At 29.9% G+C, this 11,981-nt stretch overlaps 1 protein-coding gene across 1 annotated transcript; it reads left to right on the top strand.

Moving 5' to 3' along the window:
* Positions 1–1,717: 1,717 nt before the first annotated feature.
* Positions 1,718–2,830, top strand: LOC127117476 (uncharacterized). Its single transcript, XM_051047502.1, has one exon. The coding sequence runs from the start codon at positions 2,020–2,022 to the stop codon at positions 2,680–2,682; it is 663 nt and encodes a 220-aa protein (XP_050903459.1). The 5' UTR covers positions 1,718–2,019; the 3' UTR covers positions 2,683–2,830.
* The last annotated feature ends 9,151 nt before the right edge of the window (positions 2,831–11,981 follow it).

Here is an 11,981-nt window from a genome sequence, read left to right on the forward strand (position 1 = left end):
ACCAAAAAGTTAAAATATCTAAAAATATTCACCTAATTATATTTTACACAATTAACAGTGGCAAATGGGTTGTGAGGGGCATCATTAGCTTGCTTTTCTTTGCTGTAAAACATTGTTTTTTTTTAAAAAGTGTGTTTATGAAATTTTACACCTATACACTTGTTCATGGAAAATATGGCAACTAGGGGAGGCGTGTTTAGCGAAACAAATGTCAAACTTATGGACGAGCTACAAACAAAGGCCCAACTCAGTTCAAATTGTGAGATTAATTTTGATGTAATATAAGTGAATCAATATATGAGATGTAGCATCAATAAAAATACCATTTATTTATATTACTAATTATTATTATTATTATTATTATTAATATTTATTTATTATGTGGGACAATAATAAATAGAGTATTTTGTTGTGGCATACAAAATGGAGGTTGGTGCTTATAATGCTGCAATAAAGGGGAACAATGTTATTAAACTCAGTAATTAAAGTTTCATTACATGATTAGTAGAGACTAAACCTATAGTAAGACAAACATGTATCTCATGTTTTTTTTACTTGTAACCAAATGAATATGTCAATTGTCTCAAATTTAAATTCTCAAATTTAAATTCTTATGTCTTATTAACTGAATTAGATTAACCAGATAACATGTATATATAATTTAAAAAATGAAATAATAAATTATCTCAATTTTTATTTTATTTTATACTATAATATAAGATCTGATGTTTTGAAATCTGAAATCGAATAATTAAATTTTACATCAAATATAAAATTTATAAAAAAAATAACACGTACATCTCGTTACTTTAACATTTTTGAATGAATATATAGTATAAATGTCTTTTATAATCTTTTTGTAAAGAAGAAATTATTGTAGAAGTTGTTTTATTCGTCTAAATTTATTGAATAATCCAAATAAAATAAGCAAACTTTGTCATTGATTATAGTCTTTTTTTGACTTGAGAAGAACTTCATTTTATATCCAAAAAATAATTATTATTTTCAAACATGAACATAATTTACTTTTAGTTATATTTTAAAAGTTTTAAATAAATTGTTTTAATTTTTTAAGTGAAAAATATGATAAAATATTTTGAAAAATTAAATCATTATTATTTATTTTATTTATGATTTATAACCGTTTGACTTGGTTAAATAATCATAATTTATTATTTTGGCTTCATTTTCTCTTTCTTTCTCTAATATATAACAACTCAAATCTTTAAGAAAAAAGGGAGATACAGAGACAATACAACAATATAACAATCTAACATGAAAATTCTATTTTTACTCTATTCATTTCATCTTCTTTAAGGACAGTTATTACACGTTTGAGATTTATATAATTGTTTATTATTTTGCAGGATAAAAATATTTGATAAGTTAGAAGAAAGAGCAATTTTGTATGTTTTAAATCCATTGTACAAGAATCAAGCATATGCATAGAAAATGACTCCTCTAATTTCATACACAAACTATACCCTTATTCCAGAAAATGTAAGTTTTATTGTGTTTCTGTCTGAAGAAAAACTATATGCATCTAAATGTTTTCTTTTATTATATGATTATGAGATTAAAATTGAATAAAAAGTGCCATGTGGTGAACCCAGATGGTAGCACATGGCTTCTCACATTCCAACATTAATAAAACAAATAATAGTTCAAACTAGTGGTAGGGTTTTGGAGGGTTTTTCAATAGGAAACAACCAAATTACTCTTACTAATTATTCATTATAATAATCAAAACCCTCTCTTTTTACCCTATTTTTTGCTCCAATGCATAACTTGGGAACTGTGATTCTTTCATAACAAAAGTTTCACACAGTACTATTTTTCATTACAATGCAAACCCTCTTTTTTTCTTCTTCAGAATCCTTGTTCAACAACAATATCTTCTATTATTTTTTATTATTATTATTATTATTAATAAGTACTCCTATTAACATCATTATCGTTCACTATTTGTATTTATTTCACTTTAATTAGAGACTTAATTATAGTGTTTAACCATTTATTATGGAGTGGAAAAGCATAGTTTCTAATCAAATTATGGTTTTTTATAATTTATGTTTATTCATCAAGATATCACTCTCATCTTCATGGATGGCTCTCTTTGCAATCTTGTTGCTTTTTTCCAGTGGATTCGGTTTTTCATCTTTTCTCTTGGCATCTTTGGTGGTGATTTTTTCAACTTTTCTCTATGTTGTTTCAAAGAACAAACTAGTAAATATTGAAGAGAAATTAGTAGAAGAAAAGTTTCTCAGTTATGATGACAAGGAGGAAGAAGAAGAGAGTTTTTCAGATCAATGCGAAGAACAAGAACAAGAGCAAGAGATTATTGTTGATGATGATGATCTTTACGCGAAAAAATCACCGGATTTGTTATCAGAAAGCGAAAGGCGAGAAGATAATTTGTGGAGTTGCGAAGGATCTGAAGAGGATTGGAGATTGAGATTGAAATATGAGAATGATGATTACTTCTCAAATGATGGATCAATCTCTGATGAAGAAAGTTTCATTGAAATTGCACTTCCAAGTGGACATTATGTTGATGTGAAGAAAGAAAGTTGGATGGATTTGTTAACAGAATTCAATGAAGTGATTGAGGAAGAAAATCTAATAGAGATTGATATATCAATGGGATCTATCAAGTATTCAAGGTTTGAAATTAAAGCATGATGATTTTCATTATATTATGTGTTACTATAAGTGTTTGTTACCCTACAAAACTTTGGATACCTGTTAAAGTTTATGTATTATTATGACTGCTTTTTGACTTGTTAATGTTCATCATTCAATTAAAGGTAATAAAGGTAAAGTTCTAAAAGGCTTGTAGTAACCTGGTGACAAATTTTCTTAATTTCTAACTCTATTTTTATTCTTGTATCTTTGGTCTAATTTAATACTAGTATTTTGATATCATATCATAAAAACGTTCCTATAGTATAAAAACGGTTGCGATAAAAAGATAACAGTTGCGATAAAAAAGTTTTTATCGGAAGGTGTCAACATTGTTATTCATTGTTTTTATGAGAAAAAAATCAATAAATAAAAAGTTATTACAATCGCGATAAAATGTTGTTATACTTGTGAAATACGATTACAACTACGAAACGCGTCATTGCACTAGTATGAATGCAAAAATTTCATATGAAAGTACAAATTTTGGATTTTATTTTTATTTTTGATTTTTACCACAAGAATCGGGTCCATTAGACCAACAAATTTGATTTGGGAGTCGTTTATGGTATCAAGTGGTTATAACCCCTTTTGATCACATTTGCGGAGGATCAAAATGTAGCCTTCCTTACCAAGTTCAACATCAATCATCACCGGACCACTAACAATTGGTAAAATTTTATTTATAAATATTGTGACTAATTCACAACACGAGCCGTTATTTGTACTGTATAACTGTACCGAACAAAATCGCAAAAACATATATGAGAACTAAACCTGTATTGAAAATCTTGATCAAGTATGAGATACAAGTATGAGTTTGAAATCTCACGATGTTGTTGAAGAAGGAGAGGTTAAACGATATATTTAATGTTTAAAGATTATATGAGAATATGTGATGTTTGTCATTTTTTTGGATGAGTCTTTAATCTAAGGTAGATGTTATTTCCCTTCGCATGAACCATTAATATTATTAGAATAACATGGAAACTGTTAGATCGTTGAGATATAAACATTCACCAACCAGAGTATTTGAGAAGTAATTAAATGCAAATTATCATCCATTTTCTATTTTTGTCACTTGTTTTCTTTATTTGGATAATTTTCTTAATTAAAAATTGTTCTTGCATGTTTGTATACATGATATCTATGGAACTCATTCAGCAAAACTACATTAATTGTGATTGCCACACTTCAACTATGTTGCTAGGTGGTTTTTCTTTGAAAAGGACAAAATTAAAATGATTGTTTTAGTAAAATAAATTCTTCAACAAAAGTGAGAAAACTGTAATGAATTAATTTTTTTTTTTTACCATACATGAATTCATGGTTAAGAAAATTCTATACTATTATGATACATCTGTTTATTTATGAGTTCATTAACATAAGCCCCTTTTACTCTGTTTAATGTTATATATATATATATATATATATATATATATATATATATATATATATATATATATATATATATATATATATATATATATATATATATATATATATATATATATATATATATATATATATATTCAATTGCAATTGTTGTGAAAAGGGGCTACTTATCTCAGAAATTGAGGAACTTTGATATCGAAATAGCTATAACTCTAAAGTTATTAACAAGATCTCTGAATTTGAGGGATTCAAGCTTTGCAGGTGGGATTACATGGGGTGGTTAAGATGATAATAGTTATAGAATATAGAGAGATGATAATAGTTATTAAAAATATTATATTAATTTATTATTAGTTGATTTTTAATTTTTTAATATAGTTTAAGTTAATTCAATTTTTTACTAAGTCAAATATAATTAAGGGTGACAAACGATTACTCACTTCATTTATGTCTATCAAAAGTTCGCAAAAAGTAAAATGGATATAGAAGAGGATGTGGATTTAAAATTTTGTTCCCTCCGAAAAAATAAGGATGGTGTGAGGGTCAAAAAAATGACGGTGGGACATGCATAGTAGATGATGCTAGTCTAAAATATTGACTCGTCTTAAAAAAATGAAGACAGTCGATATGGATCTTATTGTACTCTTAAAACATAAAAATTATATTATGCCACTACAAGAAAATCATCCCTAGCAACATAATTTTGTGGTGTGATAAACATATGGTAAAAAAAAGATTCTTGGAACGTGTTTATCACGTCGCTATTAAAATAAAAAATTAGAAATCAGGTTATCACGGGGAGAAAATTTGAAAATCTTAAAACAAAAATTTTGACGTGGAAAACAAGTCCCAACATCTCTTTAAAAACATCAAGTTTCAAAAGAGGGAAGTTTGAAATTTTCAAAAATTCATTTATGGAGTGTTAAAGACCCTGCAAACAACATTTAAAAAATAAAAGAATTTAGAGAAAAAGTTTGATCGGACGAATTGATGGGGTTGCTGGTTAATTGGCCGTTTATGTAGTCACGGTCGGTCCAATCACCTCGGAAGTCCCGTTTTAATTTGAAAAATGGCCAAATTTTTTAATAAAAAAATACAATTAAAATAATTAAAAATGACATATAAAAATACAATTTATATATTAATTGAAAATAAATTTAATCAATACTATTTTGATTTTTGATCATCTCAATTTTTTGATGTATTGAACTTTTATCATAGTATTATTTTTATTAAGCTTTTATTATAACATTTTTTTATATCTATTAATATTAATGGAAAAAAATTGCACATTTTAAAATTTGGAACCCTCCAATATTTGCGAAGTCACGCTGATGTGAATATTTAATGACCATAACTCTTTTCTAAGTTTCATATTATAAGTCTCTTCCACCTTTTCTCAAGCTTCTAACTCTCCCAATTTCACTCATTTCTCCCACCTTCTTGCAAGCTAAAATCTCATGATCTTCATCTTCTTCCCATTTCAGTTAAAGATATTATATTTAATTTTTTATGTTAATTTCTTTTCGTTTATTTCATATTGATTTTCTTGTTTATTCGATTTTTTATTGTTGATTTATATTTTACTCAAGATTCAAGCCCTTCGTCAAGACACAAGAAGATTATTTAAGATTTGTTATTTTTTACTAAGGTATTTTAGATATTCTATTTATTTATTTATTCAGATTTTAATATAAAAATTATTGAGTTGTTGGTTGTTGTTGTATTTTTCAGATTATTTGGTGGTTGTTGTTTTAAAAAAAAAAACAGATTTTAATCATATATTTTAATATGTTAATTTTCTAAATACATTATTATTATATAAAGTTTATTAATCCAAAATGATAAAATATTAAGTTAATTAATACCAAAAATATGTTTTATTTTTATAATATATTATTAAAACAAAATATATGTTAATAATAGAATATATCTTGTTTTTATTAAAAAAACAATATATTATTTTCTAAAAACAGAATGTATTATACTTTTATTAAAAATAGAACATATTTTTTTATTAAGAACAGAAAATATTTTTTATTTTTATTTTTGTTTTTATAATATATACTTAAAAATAGAATATATTATATATTTATAAACAAAATATAATTGAAAATAGAATATATTTTTAAAAAAACAGAACAATATGTTATATATATTTTTAAAAAATAGAACAATAATTTTTTTAAACAAAATATTTATTAAAGACAGAATATATTATATATGTTTGGTTAAAACAAAATAGTATGTAATAGTTATATTATATATTTATTAAAATTAAAATAGCATGAAATAGTTATTTTTTAAAATATAATATTTTTTATTAAAATAGAATATATGGTGATTATATGTATTATATTTATATGTTTAATATATGTTTTTTAAAAATATAACATAATAGTTATTTATTAAAAATATAAAATATTATATATTTATTATACGTTTATTTAAAATAAAAACAGAATAATGTGTTTATCTTAAAAAATATATTATATAAGTTTATTAAAAACAAAATAGTATGAAATTTATTTGTAGTTAATATATTAAGAATAGTTATAAAATTTGTAGTTAATATATTAAGTGTTGGTGCAAAGGTAGAATATATGATGAATGGAAATATTCTTATTCAGAGAATGATGGCTACAAAAAGGATTAAAAGTTACAATGATTGACACCCTATTTATAAGCCTCTAACAAACTTAAATATGAATCAAATCTAATATTTAAATCTAATATCTAACAAACTTAAATATGAATCAAATCTAATATTTAAATCTAATATCTAACAAACTTAAATATGAATTAAATCTAATAATTAAATCTAATACCATCCCTTAATTCATATTCCATCAAAACTTGTAACACCAATTCCATCCCTTAATCTGAGAAATTGATCAGTCTTGATAGCTTTCGTCAGAACATCTGCCAACTGCTTCTGAGTGCTGCATTGTACAACTTCTAACACTCCCCTCTGAACTTGATGTCTCAGAAAATGATACTTGGTCTCAATGTGCTTGCTTCTCCCATGCAACACTGGGTTTCTGGCAAGATTGTTTGCAGACTTGTTGTCAATCATCAGCTTCAGAGGTTTGTTTACTTTAATCTTCAGATCCTGCAATAGATTCAGAATCCACACAGCTTGGCATGCAGTAACAGCAATCTTACAATTCTTCAGATCAAATCTCTTCAGAAGTTCTAATTCATACTTGAGCTGATGCAAAATAATACCTTTCTCAGAGTATCTGAACTCCATCCCTAGAAAGTATGTCATTTTGCCTAGATCAGTCATTTCGAATTCATTCATCAGAACTTTCTTGAACTTGACTATCTCTTGTTCAGAACTTCCAGTCTTGTTTCTCTCTATAGCATCAAGTTCTTCTTTCATGGCCTTCAGCCAGAGCTTCTGCTTAAGAGCCTCTTCTGTACTTATGGGTTCAGAGTCTACTAACATGGCACACTGAATAACTTCTCCTTCAGAGTCTACTTCAGTGTCTTTCAGCATGTCAAATTCTGCATATCTTCTGGGGATGTTTCTGACTCTTTGTGGTCTCTGAACTTGTTCAGAGTCTTCAACTTCAGAGTTTCTACCTTCAGATGGTTGACTTCCTCCAGAACTTTGACCATCTGAAGGTTCTGGCATATTTCCAAAGTCTGAATTGCCACCAGAATCTGGATTACCATCAGAGTCTGGGTCATCAGAGTCAGGATCATCAGAGTCTGAAACATCAGAGTCTGCAACATCAGAGTCTGGAACATCAGAGTCTGGAACATCAGATTCTGGATCACTATCAGAGTCAGAATCAACGTCAGAATTTACTCCAACCTCAGAAATTCTGAACTCTGACCTTTCTTCAGAAGTTCTAACATCAGAATCAGATTGAGACTTATCCCAATTCCAAACTTCTGATTCCTTCACAATCACATCTCTGCTGTATTCAATTTTATTGGTTTCTGGACAATAGAGCTTGTATGCACCTGTACTGTGGTACCCTATCAGAATCATCACTTTGCTTCTATCATCCAGCTTCTGTCTTCTGGCTTCTGGAACATGTTTATAGCAAACAGAACCAAACACCTTCAGATGACTAACACTTTCCTTATTTCCAGTCCACTTCTGTATTGGAACTATTTCCTTCAACTTCTTCGTAGGACATCGGTTGAGTACATACGTTGCAGTGGCAACAGCTTCTCCCCAGAGCTTCTGAGGAAGTTTCTTCTCCTTTAGCACGCTTCTCACCATATCAAGCAAAGTGCGGTTTCTTCTTTCAGCAAGACCATTGTGTTGAGGGGTATAAGGAGCAGTAACCTCATGCTCAATTCCATTCTCCTCACAGAATTTCTGGAATTCTTTGGAGTTATACTCACCTCCACCGTCAGTTCTAAGAATCTTCAACTTCTGACCACTCTGATTCTCAGCCTTCATTCTGAACTTCTTGAATTCATCAAACACCTCGTGTTTAAACTTAATAAGGGATACCCATGTCATTCTTGTGAATTCATCAACAAATAACACAAAGTATTTATTCCCCCCAATCGATGCTACTGGAAATGGACCACACACATCAGAATGTACAACTCCCAAGGCATGTTTTGCTCTTGGAGCAGTTTCTGACGCAAATGGCAATCGTGGTTGTTTTCCTTCCATGCAAACTTTGCATGACTTTTCAGGCTTCTTAATTGCAGGAATTCCATGTACCAACTTCTTTGAATTCAGATGTTTTAAGCTTCTGAAATTCAAATGACCAAATCTTCTGTGCCACAGCTCACTCTCCTTCTCAGCACTTGTTGCACTAAGACATTCTGAGTCTGCAGTTCTGACATTCACCTTGAATGTTCTATTCCTTCCCTGTTCTGACTCCATAATCAACTTCTGATTGCAGTCATACAACTTCAGAAGATTGTCTTTCATGGTAACTGAAAAACCTTTCTCAATTAATTGTCCCACACTCATCAGATTGCTTCTGATGCCAGGTACATACCACACGTTCTGAATCAATGCTGTTTTCCCATTGTTCAGAATCACTCTGACATTTCCCATACCTTCTGCATTAAGATATTTGTCATCAGCACATCTGATCTTTGTCCTCTTTTCAGAGTCAAAGTCAACCAGCCATTTCTTGTTTCCAGTAAGATGATTTGAACAGCCAGTGTCCATATACCACCAGTCTATCAGATCCATATCATCAGATTCAGAGGCCATCAATAGCACAGATTCGTCATCAGAACTTCTGGCTATATTTGCTTCTTCTGATTTTCTCTCCTTGTTTGACCAACAGTCTCTAGCAAAGTGACCAAACTTCTTACAACAGTAACATTGGATCTTCTTCTTGTCATACTTCTCTTTTCCCTTCTGAGCATTCTTTTGTCTATCAGAGGTTGAGCTTTCTGACTTCTGACCACCATCAGATCTTCTCCTGGCTTCTGACTGCTTCTGATACCTCCTAGCAGAAGTTGCTTTCAGAGCCTGCTGCTCTACTTCCCTTTCAGAAGTTCTCTCAGTCAAACGCAACTCTTGCGCTTCTAGACTGCTCTGCAGCTCTTCAATTCTCATGGTGCTCAGATCTTTGGAATGTTCTATTGCTACCACAATGTAATCAAATTGACAGGTAAGGGATCTCAATACCTTCTCCATGATTGTTTCTTCAGAAAGAGTTTCTCCACACGCTTTCATCTCATTAGTGATCAGAATCACTCTGGAGATGTATTCAGAAACTTTCTCATTATTCTTCATGTTGAGATTCTCATATTGCTTTCTCAAGGACTGAAGCTTCACCTTCTTCACTGATGCGTCACCACCATAACATCTAACCAGTGTGTCCCACGCAGCCTTTGCTGTCGTTGAATCTGCAATCTTCTCAAACACATTTACATCAACACATTGATGAATGAAGAACAATGCTTTCTGATCCTTCTTCCTTACTTCCTTCTGCGCGTTTTTCTGTTCATCCGTCGCATCTGCTGCTACCGGAACATAACCATCAGTGACAAGATCTAGAACATCTTGAGCACCGAACAGTACACGCATTTGGATCATCCAACGATTCCAGTTTTTACCGTCAAATACTGGAAGTTTGGTGTTCATGTTGCCGTTTCCGTTCATCTTTCTACCTTGCACAATACACTCAGATTTCTCACACAGTGTTTCCCAACCCACAGAATTAAAATTCTGATCAGATTTTGTTCAAGATTCAACACGAATCTAAGAATCAAAATCAAACACACAAGACCTCACGTTCACTCGTGTTTCCCGTGTTTCCCAATGAATCCGAACCGGAGCTCTAGATACCAATTGTTGGTGCAAAGGTAGAATATATGATGAATGGAAATATTCTTATTCAGAGAATGATGGCTACAAAAAGGATTAAAAGTTACAATGATTGACACCCTATTTATAAGCCTCTAACAAACTTAAATATGAATCAAATCTAATATTTAAATCTAATATCTAACAAACTTAAATATGAATCAAATCTAATATTTAAATCTAATATCTAACAAACTTAAATATGAATTAAATCTAATAATTAAATCTAATATTAAGTGAGTATATATTATATATTAAATAGTATAAAATTTATTTGTTTAAAAAGTAGTTTGTAGTCAATATAAGTTTATGTTTAAAACATTGTAAAAAAATTATTAAGAATAATTATCAAAATATTTTACTTAAGATATTTTTGTAGTTAATGTTTTACCAAAATTATCGTAATTGATCGATATATTAAAATCACATTTGTAATTAAAATGACATTGACGACACAAATGTGTAGTATTAAATATTATTGGTACTATCATAGTTGAATGTACTATAGGATGTATCTAGGAAAACGTGCACTTAAACCAAATTTTGAGGAAGGAGTTAAAGAATTTATCACATGAAAATTTGCTCAAGAATGTTGTCGAAGGGAATGAGGAGTAAGATGTCCTTGTCTTAAATGTGAATGTAGATCTATAATTAGTGATCTAGAGGAAGTAGAACGTCATTTGAAGAGAAGGGGTTTCATTGAAAATTATTGGATTTGAACATATAATGGAGAAGAATTGTCGAATAACATACCAGAGACTAGTAATACGCATGTTTCAAGTAGTCGATCACATATAGAATATGATGAACAATTTAAGTTGATATGTGAGATGGTTAACGATGCTTTTGGGGTGAATGTGACCTATGATGAACATAGAGATTTTAATGGAGAAGAGTTGTCGAATGAGGAAGCGTAAATATTTTATTAGTTGTTAAAAGAAATGAATATGTCGTTGTTTGAAGGGTCGTCGGACTCAAAATAATCAACGTGTGTGAGATTATTGGCCGCCTAGTCAAATTCGAATGTTCTTGATCAGTGTTTGGAATTCTTCGCAAAAATGATATTGGACGCAACTCCTACGAAAGACAACTTGCCTACAAGTTATTATGATGCAAAGAGGTTGGTGTCGAAGTTAGGTTTAGAAGTAAGAAATATTGATTGTTGCATTATTGGCTGGATGTTGGTTTATGACAATGAGTTTGATACTAATATGGAGCGTTGGAGGAATGTAAGTTCTATAAGAGTCCAAGATATCAAGTTCGCAGTAAAGCCATTAATCGTAAGCAAAAATGTGTAGCAGTGAAGTCTATGTTTTATCTTTCAATAATACCAAGGTTAAAAAGAATGTTTGCTTCAATGCATAGTGCAAGTCAAATGATATGGCATCATACAAACAAAACAAGTTCGTGCACTATGCGACATCCATTTGATGGCGAGGCATGGAAGCACTTTGATCGGATACATCCTATTTTGCTGCAGAACCTAGAAATGTCATGCTTGGATTATGCTTTGGTGATTTTACTCCATATGTTAAAGCGTCGGGAAGTGGATATTCTTGTTGACCAGTTATTGTAACCCCTTACAACCTCCCTCCTGAGA

This window comes from Lathyrus oleraceus, chromosome 2 (genome assembly GCF_024323335.1).
Source record: "Lathyrus oleraceus cultivar Zhongwan6 chromosome 2, CAAS_Psat_ZW6_1.0, whole genome shotgun sequence".
Classification (NCBI taxonomy): domain Eukaryota; kingdom Viridiplantae; phylum Streptophyta; class Magnoliopsida; order Fabales; family Fabaceae; genus Lathyrus; species Lathyrus oleraceus.